This window comes from Eurypyga helias, unplaced genomic scaffold, assembly GCF_000690775.1.
Source record: "Eurypyga helias isolate BGI_N326 unplaced genomic scaffold, ASM69077v1 scaffold15910, whole genome shotgun sequence".
NCBI lineage: Eukaryota > Metazoa > Chordata > Aves > Eurypygiformes > Eurypygidae > Eurypyga > Eurypyga helias.
The window spans coordinates 9,039-29,376 of NW_010227766.1; the positions used below are offsets into that span (position 1 = coordinate 9,039).

The 20,338-nt window shown below is 42.0% G+C and overlaps 1 protein-coding gene across 1 annotated transcript; it reads left to right on the forward strand.

The window, feature by feature from the left end:
- Positions 1 to 362: 362 nt before the first annotated feature.
- On the forward strand, positions 363 to 17,214 carry SECISBP2L (SECIS binding protein 2-like). The gene is made up of 18 exons (XM_010157480.1): positions 363 to 527; positions 1,903 to 2,082; positions 2,264 to 2,408; positions 4,110 to 4,245; positions 4,673 to 4,902; positions 4,996 to 5,020; positions 5,617 to 5,750; positions 7,519 to 7,650; positions 8,184 to 8,267; positions 9,314 to 9,481; positions 9,641 to 9,782; positions 11,374 to 11,543; positions 12,653 to 12,785; positions 13,769 to 13,931; positions 14,354 to 14,574; positions 14,710 to 14,864; positions 15,334 to 15,553; positions 16,509 to 17,214. Exons 1-18 carry the CDS (start codon positions 412 to 414, stop codon positions 17,180 to 17,182), a joined length of 3,228 nt encoding a protein of 1,075 aa, XP_010155782.1. The 5' UTR covers positions 363 to 411; the 3' UTR covers positions 17,183 to 17,214.
- The last annotated feature ends 3,124 nt before the right edge of the window (positions 17,215 to 20,338 follow it).

Sequence of the window (20,338 nt, forward strand, 5' to 3'; positions counted from 1 at the left end):
CAACTCGATTTCTTTCTGTGCCCCGACTGGTGTATCCTCTGCAAAATCTGCACTTCAGTCCCTCTTAAATTAATTAGTGTTTGTATCGCACTTTGCAAATGTGAAGGTTCATACAAATGCCAGAAGTTGGTGATCTGTGGTGCAGCCCATGTTGATTGGAAGGATGAAACAAGCACTTGCCACCTGTTTGCTGCCTTCTTTCCCTTTACTGCAGAAATCCGGTACTTTTGTCATCCGTTTGCCTGCTATTTGTGATAATTGCCTTACGATTTCATGAACCTAAGCGTTGCCAAACGCTTTTTGTGTATGTATTTTATTTAACAAAGGTATTGTTTCTTTTCTCTTCAGAATGTCAAGCTGTCAGCTGAAGTAGAACCGTTTATTCCTCAGAAGAAGGGTCCAGAAACACTAATGATCCCAATGGCGCTTCCTAATGACAGCGGAGGAATTAATGGCATGGAACCAACTCCTATCCCTAGCTACCTGATCACTTGCTATCCATTTGTACAGGAAAACCAATCCAATAGGTAATATTTGGTTGTGATTTTCATGGAAGATGGTCTAGTTTTACACACGTTTAACCTTCTGGTAGGCTTGAGAAGAGTGAGTGACTGTTGGCTTTATATTTGTTTTGTTCACCCTATTTCATCTTCTGACGCTTCCTGGGTGAGGATGAAGCTTCTCTGTCCCCAGTTGTCTTTTTTTTTTTTTTGCTGCTTTTCTCTGTTTATATACTTTATCACTTTTCTTTCCCTGGCTACAGGGGTCTGGGACAAATCCCTCAAAGTCACCTGCTGTGCTCTTGCACCTTCTGGGGCAGTCAAGAGGTCTGTTTCTGAACCTCTGATGCCAAAGCAAGGGTCCAGGTGTCCAACTTGGATCCTGTCATGGTGAAACAGCACGCAGCTAATGCTTTTATTGCACATGGCTGTATCCAGTTCTCTTTGCATAACTAGTTACCCTACGCTGAGTTTAGGAACTGTTTATTCTAGCCCAGATGTATTGTTTGCTGAATGCACAACTTCCATGTTGCATGTTTTGTACTGAAGGCATAAATTGCAGTTTGGTTTTGAAAAATGTACCCAACATTTGCTTAGGACAAGCGCTGCTGCGCTTGAGTAGGTAAGAACAACAATAATCCTTTAGCAACTGCCTGCTACAGATCAGTAAAACTATCCTGAATCTTTACTTTTTCTTTTCTTTCTTTAATGTTTGGGCCTCTGCATTTTCCGTGTAGATGATGGCCTGGTCTCTTGGGGGTTTGAAGAGAAAGAATTGGGTTCATAGTTTCCAAGGGGGTCTTTCTGTAGTATGCTGTATCACAAATAAACACAGGAAGAAGCCTCTATACTTGGGTTTAGTAGTAAGGTCATAAATGCCTGTTTTCAAGTGTGCTTCCCAAGGCCTGCGTTTTCATAGGAATTGTGAACAAGGGTGAGTTGGCAACTTAATATCCTGAAATACTTGGCCCTGGGTTAGCTGATGAATGTCACTGTTCCGTGTGTTTACTAGCTTGCCTTGTGTGAGTTAAGATATCTACTTAGGTCATAAATGTTTTCTGACAGTGAATTTGTAATGAGTTCAAAGTACTTGTCAAAGGAAATGCCTGCATTGTTGATCTTGGCATTTGTATAAGCTTATTAAATTTCTAATATTAAACTTAGAAATAGAGAGATACTTATTTTGCACTTGAATGTAGTTTGAGCTTGTGAATCATTTAATTGGTATCTGTAAGTAGTTCTAATAAATAAGGTCAGTTGTTAAAAGCTAGGGGGTCATGAAATAAGTTAGTTGTGGTTATGTGGTTGGTGGTTTATTTTTTTAAGGGCGTGGTAGAGGTCTGAATTTCTGTGAGAGGAGAAAAACGTACTGAGCAGTTGTCTTTCCTTTTGATTTTTACAGACAGTTTCCGTTATACAACAGTGACATCAGATGGCAGCAACCCAACCCAAATCCTGCAGGACCATACCTTGCTTATCCTATAATATCCGCGCAACCGCCTGTTTCTACAGAGTACACCTATTATCAGCTGATGCCAGCACCATGTGCTCAGGTCATGGGTTTCTATCATCCTTTCCCTTCTTTCCTTTTGATTTTTACAGACAGTTTCCGTTATACAACAGTGACATCAGATGGCAGCAACCCAACCCAAATCCTGCAGGACCATACCTTGCTTATCCTATAATATCCGCGCAACCGCCTGTTTCTACAGAGTACACCTATTATCAGCTGATGCCAGCACCATGTGCTCAGGTCATGGGTTTCTATCATCCTTTCCCTTCAAAACAGCAAGTGCTGTGAATGCAGTTACTACAGAATGCACTGAGCGGCCCAACCCGTCTGGCCAGGTCTTTCCATTATCCAGTCAGCGGAGCAGAAGCACTACCAGGGGGCCAGTCATACAAAAAGTAAGTCTGCTTTTGAACAGAATAAGTAGGTCTGCATAAAGAAAATTCCTTTTCACAGGAAGCATGCATCTCATTTGAGGGAGAACGGGTATATCAGTAGTATCAGTGGAAGGGGAGGGTGGGCAGAAAAGGTGTTATTGAGAGTAGCAAAACTGTACAGAGATATTTTGTAGTAAAATACTTGGTGAGTTAATAAAGCCTGTGGGTATAACATGGGAAACTCCCACTGCCTCTCTGCTAGTTTGGTTTGAGCTCGGAATGACTTCAGTAGAGAGCAAAGGAAGTATACCCATACTTTCTTCTGGTGGGTTGACCTTGGCTGGAGGGCAGGTGCCCACCAAGCTGCTCTAGCACTTTCCTCCTCAGCTGGGCAGGGGAGAGAAAATACGATTAAAGGCTGGCACCTTGAGATAAGGACACGGAAAGATCACCATTTATAGTCACAGGCAAAACAGACTCAAATAACTAAAATAAAATCTTAAAACACCTTCCCCCCACCCTTCCCTTCCTCCCTGGCTCAATCACACTCACTTTTATTTACCTCCCCTTCCCCTGAGTGGCACAGGGAGACAAAGAATGGGGCTTGTGGTCAGTCCATCACTGGCACCTTGAGATAAGGACACGGAAAGATCACCATTTATAGTCACAGGCAAAACAGACTCAAATAACTAAAATAAAATCTTAAAACACCTTCCCCCCACCCTTCCCTTCCTCCCTGGCTCAATCACACTCACTTTTATTTACCTCCCCTTCCCCTGAGTGGCACAGGGAGACAAAGAATGGGGCTTGTGGTCAGTCCATCACACATTCTCTGCTGCTCAGGGGGAGGGCTTCTCACACTTTGCCCCTGCTCTAGCGTGGGGTCTTTCCCATGGAAGGCAGTTCCTCACAAACTGCTCCAGTGTGGGTCCCTCCACAGGGTGCAGTCCTTCAGGAGCAGCCTGCTCCAGCCTGGGCCCCCTGGGGTCACAAGTCCCGCTTGAACCTGGGCTCTTCTCTCCATGGGGCCACAGCTCCTGCCAGGAGCCTGCTCCAGTGCTGGCTGCCCATGGAGTCACAGCCTCCCTCAGGCATCCTCCTGCTCCAATGTGGGGTCCTCCTCAGGCTGCAGGCGGGTCTCTGCTCCCCTGTGACCCCCATGGCTGCAGGGCACAGCTGGCCTCACCATGGGCTGCACCACAGGCTGCTGGGGAACCTCTGCTCCGAGGCCTGGAGTACCTTCTCCCCCTCCTCCACTGACCTTGGGGTTTGCAGAGTTCTCTCTCTCATATCTTGCTCATTATCTCTGTTTCTGCAAAATATTCTCTCCCTTATTTTCCCCTCCCTTCTCAAACGTGTTATCACAGAGGTGTTATGACTGCTGCTGATGGCCTTGGCCAGCAGTGGGTCTGTCTTGGAGCTGGCTGGCCTTGGCCCTCTCAGACACAGAGGAGGCTTCTGGCAGCTTCTCACAGAAGCCAACCCTATAAGCCCCCATGCTACCAAGACCTTGCCATGTAAACCCAATACATTTCTTTAACAGTTCACGCAGAAAATACTGCCAAGAGGTTAATAAATCAGATATTTTTATTACTGTTTTCTTTAATCTTTTGTCTTTAAGCATATGGCTTCTGTTGAGAGCTTCAGAACTTGTGTTTTGCTTACAGCTATGAAGTGAAATCATATGACTTATGTGTTTGTGTGGCTCATCTTTTGAAACAGCAACAACAGTTACAGACGCACATAAAAAATAAACGTCCCCCAGTGAAAAATGTCGCCACTCAGAAGGAGACTAGTTCATCAGGTCCTGAGAACAGAGCAAAGATTGTTCTGTTGGTTGATGCATCCCAGCAAACAGGTAATTCCTTCTCCTGTGTTCTGGGCGTATGAAATAACTAGAACTCCCTGTCAGCCGCATCTTTCCTGAAAGAAGGTGAACCTGGTTGAGATGTGGCTTTTAAGAGAAGTCTTTGCAGATCAAAAAAAATATGGACAGAAGGTGCAGAGACCCACTCGGTATGTCACGTTATAACGTTGCAGTGACGTGGTACTCCTGTGGAGACTTTGCCACTGGAAAAAACAGGCTTTTCAGGAAAGGAGTTCATTATTGTTAATAGCTGGACCTTGTCGTAGTTTGTTTGAACTCCATGCTGCTTTTAATTTTATTAAAAAAGAAATTGTTGTCGTGTGCAAAGACTTTGGCTTTTTCCATTTGTTTTTACAACACGTAGGTTTTCCAGGTCTCTTAATTCCTGCACAAGTAATACCTCTTTTTTTTCTCGCAGACTTCCCTTCCGATATAGCTAATAAGTCACTTTCTGAGAGCGCCTCTACAATGCTTTGGAAATCAAAAGGCAGGCGCAGAAGAGCTTCTCACCCTGCCGCGGAGTCCTCTAGCGAGCAGGGCGCAAGTGAAGCAGACATTGACAGCGACAGTGGCTATTGTAGTCCCAAGCATGGCAATAACCAGGCTGCGGCCATGACCGCAAGGAACACGGATTCTTGTGCAGTGAATGTATGTAAATATAATAACTGAATAACTTTAATTGTACTTGTGTCCCACAGGCTAATCAAAAGTACTAAAAAAAATTTGTTTCTTCCTTTTCAGGTTGCAGAACCATCAGTAAATACAAGTAAGCATTGTCTTAGCTGGTGAGCTGTTTAAAATTTGGCTGGGTCACTTTTGTATTTTTGCTTTACGTTTTGCTAGGACCATCTTTCGCTCTACTTCCAGCATGCTGCTCTTAACTGATCAGGTACTGCTGAAGATACATCTTTGGTTTCCAACCACCTTCACCAAGACCACTGTTATTTTTGCATGAACAAGTGTATAAGTAGCTATCGCTAACGATTTATCAACAGCAGCCTTTTTTTAAAGGATCAAAAAAGGCAGAGACTCCAATGGAAGCGTTCAGACAAAGCTGTGCTTCTGTTGCATTTTATCCTCAAGCTTCCTTACCCTGTTGGACAGCAGTTCATACCTGGGTAGTAACAGGGCCAAAGAGTGAACCTGAGGTTTCTTTTGTCTGACTGCTTCCTGCTGGTCAGTTGTTGGCAATTTGACTGTCATCTGACTATTTCCTAAAGGCAATTCTGCCAGCATCTGAAAATAGCTACAGAAGTAAATGTTGGCAGAGGAGAATTAGAATTCCTCAGAGAATTTTATTTGTATCAAAATTGTGTGCCTGGCTCTGGTGGTGTTCTGTGGTATTAATTCTTTTTTTCATAGATGCCACTTCTTTTTCAGCTGGTGTAAGTTGGAGTAATGTAAGTTCCCAGGCAACTCAAAAAAAACCTTGGATTGAAAAGACTCAGACATTTTCTAGAGGTGGAAGACAACCTGAGCAAAGAAATAATTCACAGGTATGTTGTTAATGGTTCTAAATCTAAGTAGAATGCTTCTTGTCATATGAAAATAAGGAATTTGAAATGGATTATAAAGTTTACATATGAAGAATAGTTAATGAAAACAGTGGATGAAAGGTGTGGAAGCTCAACCTAGAAGTCCAGTTGCACTTTCCTACCTTGTAGGTTTCATGAACTAGCACTGTATCATATATATATATATATATATTGTATATCATTTTATGAACTTGGCAGTCTTCTGCCTATAGCCTGTTGTTTATATGTGTCTACCTAGGAAGAACATACCATATATAAAGTAACTTGTGAAATGAAGACAGTATGGGTGTAGGAAAGTTAGTCCATTTTTTGACTTGTTCACATTTTAGAAGAGGAAAAAATAAATCTCAAACTTCCTAAAGAAAGGGTCTGTGACAGTGAACTAGAATCCTGTGTTCTCACTGCTGTTGTCTTTGAAACTTTCTTTTTAAAATTTATATTGGCATACATACTTTTAGCATTTTTATTATTAATAAACAAGTTTTTTAATGCTAGAACTTGAAGTGTCATGGAAACAAAATCAAGTGTTACAGGATTGCTGTACTTAGTATGTGAGAGAAGGTGGCCTTCCTACTTTTGATAGCCTAATTTTATTGGGGTCGGAGGTACAGGAGGGGACAGAGAAGGCTTGAAACATCTGCCTTTGCTTAAACAGGTTTTGCTGGAATTCAGTGATTGCAGACAAGAATAGCTGAGCTTGATGTGGGAGCTTTGTCGTCTGTATGCGCAGATATATGTGAGCTAGCTTGTCCTGTTTAATCTTCTAGATAGAATTGTTAATTTGTCTTGAATATTTGTGGCTTTATTATATAAAGAAGCTTGCTAATGCTTGTATCTGGATAGCAGTGTAGCAGTTCTCAATCTTTTTATAACCTGTAGTCAAACTGGTGGCTTTGAGAAGCCACTATTTGTGGTTTATGGCATTGGGAGAATAGGAAGAACCCGATTTCCTTTCATCCAGTCACAGTGTAGAGTCTAATTCTGGCAGTTATTTTAGATACTTACAAACAAAGCTGGCACAAAGACTTTTAAATGAGGTTTCCCCAGCCAAATTCACTGTACCTCAAGGCAGAATTGTCCTAGAAACTATTTTCCTTTGAAACTAAATTTGTACCAGGTCTGTAGGAAACTTTTCTTGAGAAATAACATTAGTATGAGGGAGCCAGAATTTCAGATTCAAGTCACGCGTTGCTGCCAGCCAGCCAGCCCTGCACATGGGTTTCCACCAGCCTCTCGCGTAATAAACAGAAGAATGTTTATACTGCTGTTCTGAGGTCTCTGGGCCTTAGAGAACTCTGTGCCTGGGCATTGTCATAAAACATGTGTTGAAAAGGCAATAATTGCATCCAGAATAATGATGTAGCAGGAGAGTGCTTTTGATCGTGGTTACAGACAGCTCCTCAGGATTTGTGTCTGAGTTATGTAGGGTCACCCAAAACTCTTGTTGTCTTCATGTTTGGCCAAAAGGACCCTGCTTTATAAAATAGAAATTTCATAGATGAATGTGTAGAGAGACTGTATTTGGCTTGAGGGGAGAATAATCTGCTACTATCTGTAGAATGTTTGTGCAGGTTTTAAAAACCCTGAAGTTATTAGTTATTAAAATTATTAAATCTAATTCTGTAAGAAGTGTATCTTCTCAGCTGCTAATTAGCAGACATGAGAATGCACGCACACGCATCTTGAAAAATGGGAATTGCAAAATGCCAATCACTTTCATTGTGTTCAGTCCGGCTTCAGATGCAGAGACCACAGCACATCTTCAGAAAGAAGGCAGAATCTGCAGAAGCGACACGAAAAACCTCTAACTGCAAGCCAGTCAAGCAGAACAGAGCAGAGTCCTGAACCTCTGTATTTTGAGGTAGTGTTGTATGAAAACTGTTTCTGCATTATAGTGCTTGTGGGAGAGGTGATGCTCTCTATAGGGAGGAGTTGCAGAACCTCTGACTCGGAGGTGTACAGTACAGTGCACTAATTGAATTATTATATGATGCTTTCACTGTGTATGTAACAAGACTTGTATTTGGGTATTGTGTAAAGTGTAAGATTTCAGACGATCCGTGACTGAGAAATAAGCAACTTTCAAGTAACGCTTTTATTTCCAAGTGAACAGAAAATTATTGCGTTCTCGGGTGTATCTTTCCTTCCTCCTAATTGTAATTGGATTTCTTTAGTGTAAACCATTAAATTGTTCTTTTTTCTTTGAAAAAGGCTTTTTGGACACAGAAATACCTGATTTTTCATTGCTTCCCATTTGTACCACTTTTAAGGCATTCTAGCTTATGTAGGACTTCAGGATTCAATTAATTCTTCTAACTTCAGCTGTTTCAGTTGATGCTTTTCATGTGACTTTTTGGTTCTATTCTCATAATTCTTAATTTGTGTATTAATTAGGACGAAGACGAATTTCCAGAGCTAAATAGTGACAATGGCAGCAGCAAGAGTAGTAACATCCAGCAAAAGATTTCACCCAAAGTAGTAAGTAATTATGATGGTTTGCAAACCATTTCAAATTTAAGTTGTTCTGAGACTTTCTGATTTGTGTAATTCTTTGAGTCTCTGCTACAGTACTTATAATGTGGTGATTGTGATGTTCTTGGGGTATTTGCGTTACCAGTTTTGGACGCTAAAGAAATGCCAATTCAAGTGGTGCAGAGGACCCATTTTAAAAAGAAACTGCTGGATTTTTGTCTGCTACTGAGACTGGTAACAAGTGAAACTGTAACATACATAGGATGGACACTTAAAATATCCCAGGGTGGAAGGGACCCATAAAGGTCATCAAGTCCAACTCACAACTTCTCCACCTCACCGGTGGTTTCTCACGGGTTTTGTGCTTTTTGAAGTCACGGGCTAAATTTTGGGTGAACAGGAGTTGTAGTAGGATTTGAGGTTGTTTTAGGGGTTACCTAGCTTTCTTTGTGTTAATATGTAAACTGCATCCTGGTTATCCTTTCTGACTCAAGGGCTTGCATTCAGGCTGATGCTTTGCAGACTTTACTATATATTTGCAGATTTAAGAAATCCTAAGAAATGGTGTCAATTTTTCAAAATAGCTACAGTTTTGCATAGCTTATTCTGAAATGAAAATAAACTGAACTTTATCTGCTTTAAGGCTGTAGAAACAGGTGTTGGAAAGAGGCTCCTAACACCTGATCTACTTAAATGCTTTGTTGCAGAGCCGTACATACAGACTGCTTAATCTATTTGTCTGCTTTCCAAGAAAATAAAATCTTACAGGAAGTCTTTGCAGGGGTTGGAAAAAATACTCCCTTATTTAGCAATCAGACTGGAAAACCTTGTGAAGACATAACTGCAGATAAATGTAATGGTTTTCCCATACAGAAAAGACATCTGTTTCTAGTTTCATTAGCTTGCTGTGTCATCTAGCTGCACTTAATTGGGAAGTCGTACCGCTGACCAAAGTGATAGTTCATTTGGTTTCTGGAGTGCCACATGTCCTGCGGTCTTGAGAGAAAGGACTTTAATTGTGGGTGTTTTCTGCATTTTGTTTAAAATCCTAGTTGGATGACTTACCGGAGAATTCTCCAATCAATATAGTCCAAACTCCAATTCCCATTACGACCTCCGTACCAAAGCGTGCGAAAAGTCAGAAGAAGAAGGCCTTGGCAGCAGCTCTTGCAACAGCTCAAGAGTACTCGGAGATAAGCATGGAACAGAAAAAACTTCAGGTGTGTGTTGCTGGCCCCCATCCCCCCAGTAGTTACTAAAGAGGAGTATCAATTAGCTGTTGCTCCTCTTTATTCTCTAATAGCAAGAATCTCATTGTGAAGAATGTCTTGCAGGCACTGTTTTTGTGTAATTATCAGCATGTGGTGCTCACGTTACAGGAGGCTCTATCAAAAGCGGCTGGAAAGAAGAGCAAGACCCCTGTTCAGTTAGACTTGGGCGACATGTTAGCAGCTCTTGAAAAGCAGCAGCAAGCAATGAAAGCCCGTCAGATCACCAATACCAGGCCCCTCTCATACACAGGTATTTCTGAGCTGCTTGGCTGTTGCTGCATGCTTTTTGTGACAAGTGTCATCATGCCGTTTTTCCTGTTTTAGTTTTGAACGTAATAACCTTGGAAGACTTTCTTAATGTATTTCTCAAAATTCCTCTGCCCTGTCTTCCTGTGAGCATGGTGAAGTGGTGAAAGTCCACACAGAACTGAGGAGAGACTTCTCCTAAATGACCTACTATTCAAAACTCGGGATTCTTTTCTTGAGTAATTCAGTGCTGAAATGAACATGTGAAAAGAACTATATCAGTTCAAAACAGACATCTCCTACAGATACTACTGAATTGTCTTTGAAAGCAGTTTATAGAGGATACCTATCAGTGATACAGAGGGATGCCTCTCCAGGATATTCTTCCTGGCTCCACTAATTATAGTTCAGGGCCTCCTGAGCCAAGGCTTTCTCAAACCAAATGTGTTTCTTAAACTATCCATCACTTCTATCACCTGCTTTTATAGTCCTCAAGGTCCAACAGCAGTGATTCTAACTTTATTGCATGCTGTGTGGAGAAGATCTTCCTTCTACTGAGATTTTTGGGGATGGGTGTCAGGGTTTTTTTTGTGCCCCACTCATAATTTTGTTAGTTTTTCTAGCCTTTTTATTGCAAAGAGGCTGAATAATCATTCCCTGCTCTCCTCTATGATTCTTAAGGTCCATCATCTCTTTTCTAGCCTGAAGAGTCTTAGTCTATTCAGTTATTCCACTGAGGAAGCATGCCTTTTCCAATAACCCATATTGCTTTCTCTGTACCTTCTTCTGGCTCTGCTGTATCCTTTTGAAAAGAAGGAAGATCAGACATGCCCAGAATATTAAGTTGTTATGCTGTCATCATTGTATGCGATGGCTTAATGATGCTTCTTTGTTCCCTTTATCAACACTTAACATTAAATTAGCTTTTTTAATGCTGGCTGCTGAATACAGAATGGATGATTTTGTCCTTGTCTACTATAACCCACAAACCTCATTCCTGAGCAGGAGTATGTAACCTAGAGTCCATACTTATGCACATAGTTACCATTTTCCTGCTTGTGTGTTGCTTCGTTTACCTGCTTTGAGTTTTAGCCGTGTTCAAACATTAATTCAAGTTGGCAAGGCTGTGTCACACAAAGCTCAGCAAAGAACAGTTGGCACTTCCATTGGAGACCACGTTTGTTTTATCCCCTTTCTTGCAGAAGATACACTTAACCACATGCTGCGCACTGTCTTCTGTTTTGTCCTGTCAACTAATCAAGTCTTTGACAACTAAAAATCAATGTTTGGATAAATATTTGCAACTTATCTTACTAATAAAGCTACATGTAGTCGTAGGAGAGATCCTTTACCAGTTTTAAGGTGCTTCCTTTCCTGGAATCCATAGTTTCCTAAAACATGAGGCTAAGTTGACGAAAGCTTAAAACCATCTGGAAGCGACAATATCTGATGACGTAATTTTCCTGTCATTATGAACGATGTGTTTCCAAGGAAGGAAAATGTACTTTGAGAATGCATCAGTGGAAATTCTGAAAGCCGTGTTGAAATAAAGCTGACCTATGTTTTGGTGAAACTAATGTCTGTCTTGTGTTTAGTTGGCAGTGCTGCTCCCTTCCATACCAAAGAATCTGCCAACAGAAAGTCCTTAACGAAGGGACAGCTGTCCATGGGCTGCCTTAATCCTTTGGATTCAACTGCCCCAAAAGTAAAAAGAGGAAAAGAGAGAGAGATTGCAAAACTGAAACGCCCTACAGCACTTAAAAAGGTAAACATGTCAACTCTGGAGCGTCTTGACCCCACACTCACGCTTCAGAAGCAAAAACTGTTGCATGCAATGTAACTTACACCCCCATAATTAGTCGAAAGTGATGCAGATCTATCTCAATGCAATTGCAGGGATGTTCTTTAACCATAAGCACTAGGACATAGGGGAAAACTTGCATCGTCTTTTCATGTTGTTGAACTGTAGTTTGTAGTGCAATGCAGTATGCTAACCTTAAATTTTCCTAGATTTTTTTTTTTTAGAGATGGGTCTAGAACTTGAAGTAAAAGCACTATTTTTAATTGAGTAGATCTAGAAATAATTTGTGGTATCTGTCTATATACATGCACACGTAAAGTAGGTATGTACACAGAGTACAGGATGTATGGAAATCGGAGGGTAAAATACAAAAAGTAGCTCTCAAAAGGAAGTTTGAAAGCCTCTTAAAAAAAAAAAAAGTCAGGCACCAGTACTCATGCACCACATTGCTTGTCGAGGTCACTTCAGTTTGGGCAGTCGGAATCTGGCAAAGCTGTTTGTACAAAGGTTGGCTTTGGCCAAATGACTTAGCCCTTCCCGACAGTCTCTCTTTCTGACCTACCCGTCATCTCCTTGAGCTAGAAACTCACAGCTACCTGTTCAGAGATGCTTTCTACACTCTGCTGTCAGTGCCTTGGTGGTGTTATCTATCGTAGTGATACCAGTGTATCCATGGCTACTTACCTTTGCACTTCCCTTTCCTTTACGGAAAGGATTCTTGCCGTTGTGTGCCTCAGAGGTGACTAGTATTCCTGGGTAAGGTGGTGCTCTGCAGGGGTGGGGATGAGGGAGTGTTACATATCAGAAAGAAGCTGTGAAAGTATTTAAACTGCTGAAAGCCCTATTTGTGTAGGGGAGCATTGAGTATACCACGTGTAAAATGCTGGAATGAAATACTCCTTGTGATCAAAGAGGAAACGGAAGTGACTACAGGGTTTTCTATCCTGGCATGAGTAGGAAGGTTCAAAACAACTTGGTTAGCTTTATTTCGTGTTATGTTCAGTCAGATGGACATTTTTCTTTACAGGTATCTCTAATATTCACATGCTAATAGCTGTTGGCTTTGTTCCTAGATTATTTTGAAAGAGAGAGAAGAGAAGAAAGGCCGTCTCTCAGCTGACCATAGCCTTTTGGGATCTGACGAACAGAAAGAGGTTCCTATAAACTTGACTGCGGATCAGTCTCAGGAGCTGGCCTCTCAAGAAGGTTGGTCTCTCTCTAGTCCCCCTTCCTTCCATTCCCAAGTTGTACTTATCTCCTTATTTTAATATTTTGGGGTGTTTTATACAACACGATTTTGTTACCTTTTAACTTTTTTTAACATTATGCAATACTGGCAGTTGGAACCCTCTTCTGAAATGTCATGTCTGTCCCTCAGTTGTGGAAGGCTCGTGCAGGCTGGGTTCTAAGTACATAATCTCCACGTACAGCCTTGCAATTCATTTCTCGAGTGGATGTTCCCAAGACGTGTCAGAGGTGATAGCATTTTTGATAAGCAGACAGAATGTGACCTGATGTTGATCACAGTGCTTCTGAATGATGAGCAGACCGCACCTTTTCCAGATAGAGAAGCTGCAAACTGTTAATAAGGTTTCCCAGTTTGTTGAACGCTCTTTGTCAATCAGCTGCTGTGTCTTAGACTGTTGATTGCAGCAAAAGCGCTGAGCAATTCCAAAGGATTTTCCGTCTGTGTTGGGTGGGGGAGGAAGGGGAAGGGTGTCTATCAGCGTTCCAGATACACTGCTTCAGAACTCTTCTATGAATGACCTGCCTGATTTCCTCTGGATGAAGGTAAGTGCAGAAGTCTTAAATATTCTAGGAATAAGTTAGTTAAATATAACATTTATAAATAACAAAGAATTATTGGAAGAAGCTATATCATTTAGGCAGGTTTTCCCTTCTGTTCTATCCATTTCCCAAACTAAACCTTGGATATTTCTTAACAAATGCTCACATATTGCTTGTTAAGAAATATGTGCAGGTTTTAGTTGGGACGGAGTTAATTGTCTTCACCCCTGCTGAGTGTTGGGTATGTGCTGTCAACTACCCCTTCAGGGAGGGGTACTGTTTAGTGTTTTCAGAACATGTAATTTGGAGAAAGGAAGGGAGCGATACCCAAGAAGCGTGTTGCTGTTTCGTTGATGTGAAAATGTCTTTGCACTTTAGAATGTTTCAAAATTGTCTTTCAGAAACTGGACTGAGCATGCCAAGTGATACTTCGCTTTCGCCAGCAAGTCAGAATTCTCCCTACTGTATGACTCCAGTGTCACAGGGTTCACCTGCCAGTTCTGGAATAGGCAGCCCAATGGCATCTTCGGCAATAACCAAAATTCACAGCAAGAGATTCAGAGAGTAAGAGTTTTGCATTATTAATATGAATTCAAGGCTTGCACTTCAGTCACCCTCGTCTTTCAGGTATGGGTGGGTTTAGTAGGCTTAGGAGAATCTCAAGGAACATACACTGCCCTTTCATCGGCAGAAGTTTCTGCAGGTATTTTCTTCTCGGTTGCTTCTGGCATTTACTGGAGTATTTATTTGAATTTTTTAATGCTTTTTCAACCAACTTCTTGAGGCAAGGGATATTACTGAAAATGCACGTGTTCAGGGTGTATTTTTAACAGTATGCAGGCCTCTCTGAATCCTTTTAATAACTTTAGTGACAGTCTTATAACTTCTGAGGAAGTGAAATTATTTTTGTTCCGTAAAAGAAAAGGCTCAGTGAAATAGTATTGATTATGTGCTATGCTAATACTTGATGTTTTCTGGTTTGACAGGTACTGTAACCAAGTTCTAAGTAAAGAAATAGATGAGTGTGTGACTCTCTTGTTGCAAGAGCTTGTCAGCTTCCAGGAGCGTGTTTATCAAAAGGATCCGATGAGAGCTAAAGCAAAGAGAAGACTTGTTATGGGCTTGCGTGAGGTCACTAAGCATATGAAACTAAACAAGATCAAGTGTGTTATCATATCTCCCAACTGCGAAAAAATCCAGTCAAAAGGTAAAAATGATAAAACAAGTGATTGCGTGTGGTGAAGTTTTGCTGACTACTCACGGTTAAAATGGGAGAGTGTTGTATCGCGCCGTACTATGGCTTTAACTGACTAGACATCTATTCAAAATTGTTTTCTTCAAGGTGGACTAGATGAGGCTCTGTATAACGTCATAGCCATGGCACGGGAACAAGAAATTCCTTTTGTCTTTGCTCTTGGCCGTAAAGCTCTTGGCCGCTGTGTGAACAAGCTGGTTCCTGTCAGCGTAGTGGGTATCTTCAACTACTCAGGTGCTGAGGTGAGTAACTCCATTCACATCAATGACTGGAGTAAACACTTATGTTCCTTGGAGCTGAGGATTGATTTTGCATGGAGAGCACCCCTCACTAATACGCATTTCGTGATGGCCCTGACATGATCTCTGTTGGAGTGGGTTTTTCTTTGAAATTCCGTATTTACAGAACTGAGACAGTATGTTGAAACACTTGGGTCGCAACATCTCTGTAGCTTTCAAATAGACTTAAATGCCATCAGAAACTCTCTGAAAAGCAGTAACTTAAAGTAAATACACCTCCTCAAAGTTGCCTAAACATGGGGTGGTGTTTTTATTTAATACAGAGGAGAACTGATTTTTAGTTAAGGTTAAAGCTGTTTGGTGTTAATGAGCCAAAGGCTCATGACGTAGCATGCCTTTGACTAAAAGGAGCAATTTAAAGTAACAACTATCAGTAAGAACTACTGACTATAAAAACTGCCTTCATACTTAGGACCTATTTAACAAGCTGGTATCGCTGACTGAAGAGGCCAGAAAAGCATACAGAGATATGGTTGCTGCCATGGAACAGGAGCAGGCGGAAGAGGCCTTGAAGAATGTCAAGAAGGCACCCCATCACATGGGCCATTCCCGTAACCCCTCTGCAGCAAGTGCCATCTCATTCTGCAGTGTTATTTCTGAGCCCATATCCGAAGTGAATGAGAAGGAATACGGTAAGTAGATTAAAAGTCATCTTTGTAACTAGAAGCTAGAATTTTCCAAATGCTGCTTTTTGCAAAATGTAGCTAAAAAGACAATATTTCTTTATAATTCACAGTATTCTACAATTTTCAGGGCTAAGAGAAAATTGATTAGTCTTCAGGTACTTTTGTAAGTCTCTTTTTTTCCCCTGAACTGTATCGAAAGCCAATAATGTTCATTTCTAATCCTCAGATCTGTTAGAGTTACCTAGCTCAGGTCGGCGGGGTGGCTTCTCCACTTCTGTCAACTGGTACCAAACACAGAATTAATCATATGTTTGAGGAAGAATTATTGTCAGAGGGTAGGAACTAAACTACTGAGGTCCCCGAGGATGGGATGTGTAGCTTAAAATTTTGCCACTTGAGGTGGCAATGAATGATTCCATTGTGAGCAAAAGGCAGATTTATTTCTCTGGTTGCTTAAACCCAGGTGACAGAGGGGATAAAAGGGACAATGCTTGTTTGAAGTCAAGACACCTCATCTTGAGGTGAATTATAAAGAATACTGTCTTGGGTTTAGTTAATTATTTTGTGGTGCCTGAAACTTACTTATTAAATGAGTTTTTTTTGAAAAATCCTTGAATAGATGACTTAATACTGTGGTAACTTTCTGCTTTTAATTTATACTTGAGAGTAGTCTCCTCAACTACTTGCACAGTGCTTCCACAGTTTACAAAGGAAACCAAGTGCACAAACTTCCAACTTTGTGATGTCTGGTTTAGGATACTGTAAAAAACCAAAGGTTTTCACAGCTCTTTCTGTTGTCTCTCCCTTCTTCCCTCTTTTTCTAATTGAAATTTTTCTAGCAAGCATAGAACAGTACTGACATTATTAGCTCCTACTGCTATTTAACCAGTTCTGGGGTGTTCAGGAGAAATCTTTTCTTATAGAAAGAATTAATGTTTCCTACTTCTTTTGAAACTTGCAGAAACCAACTGGAGAAATATGGTGGAAACATCCGATGGGTTAGAAACCTCTGAAAATGAGAGAGAATCCTCGTGTAAGACTGCGGTACCGGAAAAAGCTGGTAATGGCCAAGCTGAAAAAGCCACTCTTAACAAGCAACCGCCTCTGGCTATAACTGGCACTACCTCAGCAACGAATCTTGGAAAATCCACACCGGCTGACAAAGATGAGGTGAAACCAGATGACAATCTGGAGTGGGCCTCGCAGCAGAGCACAGAAACGGGATCGCTGGATGGCAGCTGCCGAGATCTTTTGAATTCCTCCATGACCAGTACCACCAGTACTCTTGTACCAGGGATGCTGGAAGAGGAGGAGGAGGAGGAAGATGAGGAGGAGGAGGATTATGCCCATGAACCGATTTCTGTAGAGGTTCAGATTAACAGCAGAATTGAATCTTGGGTTTCAGAGACCCAGAGAACTATGGAGACTCTTCAGCTTGGGAAGACCCTTAGCGGTGCCGAAGAAGACAACGCGGAACAAAGCGAAGAGGAAGAATTAGAGACTTCCGAGCAGGCCGAACCAGTCACCGATGGTGAGGAATGGACAAATGATAAGCACGCCAGTAACGCCCAACACAAACCCACCATCTGCAGCTCTTTGAATAAAGAACACACAGATTCCATCTACATGCCGTAAAAATAAGCAGGAACTCAGGAACTTCTTAGGAACGATAGTAAAACTAACTGGTGTAAAGGTTGCAGCCATTATTTTGTATGCTTCATCTCAACGTTTTGCACTGTTAAATGTTTAATACGTCTATTTAATTCACAACAATATTTTTGTAGCTGTCTGTTACTTGTTTGATTTGAAAACTTGCTTAGCTTTTAATCAGTATCTGCTTCCCAGAATAGAAACTGTGTGGAAAATTTGTCAGTAAGCATTCATCTGATCTTGTGTAAAAGGCAGCATCTTGTAACTGACCAGTTCTAAGCAAAAATCTGTTAGGATGAGGCCGTTTAGCTCATTTTCAAACAGATAACCTACGTTAAGACTGACAAGTTACCAACACTACATCGGTGTTCGGGTGTTTTGCCAGGCACGTGGGTTTTTGGCCGTGGTTTTCTGGGTTTATCTAAAAAAAAAAAAAGCTAGAAAAGCCCATTTGCAGCTTAATGAAGAGTAAATAGTAGAGAAATGTAGGCGTGATTCTTGTGCTGACAGATGCAGCTTTTTAGCTGGGCTTCATGAATGCATTGTGGAAAAGCTGCTGGTGGCTGAGACCTTACAATAGGGTCTGACAATTCCAGATACACTTTAAACTGGAGGGATATAATTAATGTTTTGGGGTTTTTACTGCAAGGTGGAAGTATTGCATTTAAGAAAAAAGGAAAGAAAACAAGAATTCCCCACGCTCTCCACAGTCGCTGTCTGCCAAACCACGCTCAGTGAGTCATGAACCGTAATACTCCCTATCCAGGGCTTCTAGTAGACTGATGACTTCCTCTTTCTCCTGTCATTTACCTCAGGAATCTGCTGGTTTGCATACTCTACAACCTACGTAACGTTGCAAAAAGGCAGGAACAGTCCCTTAACAGCAGGTGTGACTGCGGTGGCTCAGCGTGTCTCCGCCTTCACGCTTTGATCCTGGCCCTGCCTGTTGGAGTCCAGGATGCATCTGAACAGTCTTTACTCGAAACGTGACCTCTTCTGGGTTTTTTTTTGTCTGGTCTTAGAGCTGTAGCAGCTTTAGGAGCTGACCTCCAGAGTAGAAAAGGAAGTAGTTATTCCAGGAAAGGAGGAAGTGCCCTGGAGTACGGGGGAGGTGTTTCAGTGCTTCAGAGGTAAAAGAAACAAACCCACGTCCTCCCCGAAACACGCACGTTGCTAGAGAATCGTTCCTTGTGTCCTGAACGTGGAGGCGAAATCCGCTGGCTGGCGATGACTTGCTTTCACACCGAAGTTGGAAGGTGTCTAAACCTTGCACGTAAGGAATCCGTTTTCCATCTCTGTCTCAAAGCGGCGAGGGATGCGCTGAAACTGCCAGCAGCAGGAGCCTCACTGCACGAGTAGCCAAAGAGTAACGCACGTGAACGACGCGGCAAACGTATTTCTCTTCCTTCCACTTCATTTTTCTTGATCGCTTGCATCAAAGAGCATAAAAACCCTCCGGGTAGGCTGAGAAACACGAGGTGGATAGCTTAGTTTGGCGTTTAGCCCACACTGAACAGGGGACCAACGCTTACCGTACTGCTGGTGCTGGCATTTGAAGTTGCACTGGGAAAACAAGGCTCCAGGTTTAGAACTCCTCTACCCCAGGGGGGTGTTGGATGCTAATGAGAAGAGTAGAAACTGTGTGTATTATGTAAATAGTGCTTTGATAGGTATAGGCATAGCGAGTGCTATGTAGATAAGCAGCGTAGGGAGCTGCTAGGAGAATTAGTTCCTCAGTGTAATCTTCCTAGGTGTTTTGTAGGGAAACAAAGACTTAGGGAATGATGCCTCCTGAATGTTCAACCTTTTACTCTACGTGTGGCAGATTTCTACTGTCGGTATGTTTAGAAAGAGTTCTTGCTTTAGGAAATGATAGGTGTTTGAACTGCTGACAAGCAAAACTTGCCCTTGGAGGTGTAAGCCCGCGTCTCGACGCCGGCCGAGCTCGGTGTGTACGCTGAGGGCGAAACTTTTACCAGAACATCAAAAAAAACCAAGGTGTTTTGTAGTTTTTTCATTTTTGCTTTTTCAGTGCCAGTGATTCAAATAACTTTTGATCTTGAAGTATTAACGTCAAAGGCGCATCTTTTTATATGTCTTTTTCTGAACTTGGACTGTCATTTTAAAGTTTTCTGACATTTATATCAAAGGAGTCTTGTAATATTCAGCCCACTATTTAACTGCAATTTTGCTACAGGTTTACTAAGAGTTCTGGAAGGTGATATAGCACTTAATAGCTCTCAATTTGCCAGTGATTAAGGAACTGGTCTCTAACACGTGGCAGATCACCCTTAGAAGAGCAAACTGAAACTGAGTGAAGGAAGCTGGGTTTCGGGCTTCCTTTTCGATAAGCTGGGAATGAGCAATAACTGTGAGAGGGAGATGACAATTCCTTTGGGAGTGATCCCCTGGCGTCTGAAACTAGGGAAGCTCCTTGCCACCCCAAGCACTTGAGGAGTGGATCTCACTGTGGTAGTTTTGTTATCACCAGAATTGAGCAAGAAAGCAGACAAATGTTTTGCAATACTGTGATGATGATTATTTTTTAAAGTAGCCAAGTTTCTATTTCGGTATAAAAGTCTGTAGTTTATTATACAGGTTGCTCCTGTCCCCAGGAAAAGATGTTTCTGTAGCTGTAAGTGTGTAGATATTTTTGGTGTGGAAACGATTGTTGGGGAAACAAATCTACTTTTCTGCAGACGTTCTTTATGGAAGTGATGTCACCGCTTAGGTTACTGTTGGTTTTACCAGATGAGGGGTCGGTGGTGTAGGGGGCTTTTAAAGCTGATGGAGGTGGCGATGCGTACGACCTGTTTATATAAATAAGTATCTGTGTCAAAAATCATACTACAGCGTGGATGGCAAATGTCTAAAAGGGAAGAATTCTGAACTCTTGGCCTTAGCTGGACTGGGTAGCGGCATCCGAGCAAGGGTGAGGACCCGGCCCTGCCCACGCGCGCTGGTTCCGCTGGCCGAGATCGGTGACCTGTTTATCTGCTGGAGGGCTGAGCAGGTGGCTGCGGGGGTGGAATAACCAGTGACGGAGGGGGTGACCTGTGTTTGAGGAGTTCGTTATAGGACGTGTTCGGTAGTGCGCTCGTTGGCCGTCTGGTGAGGACAAGAGGAGTCTGTGTGATGGGG

Bases quoted from the DNA above. Each gene is read 5' to 3' on its own strand.
- SECISBP2L (XM_010157480.1), top strand. From the start codon at position 412: ATGATCCCAATGGCGCTTCCTAATGACAGCGGAGGAATTAATGGCATG. The intron at 528-1,902 runs GTAATATTTGGT...TGATTTTTACAG, and splicing joins CAGGAAAACCAATCCAATAG to ACAGTTTCCGTTATACAACA. The intron at 14,865-15,333 runs GTGAGTAACTCC...CTTCATACTTAG, and splicing joins TCAACTACTCAGGTGCTGAG to GACCTATTTAACAAGCTGGT.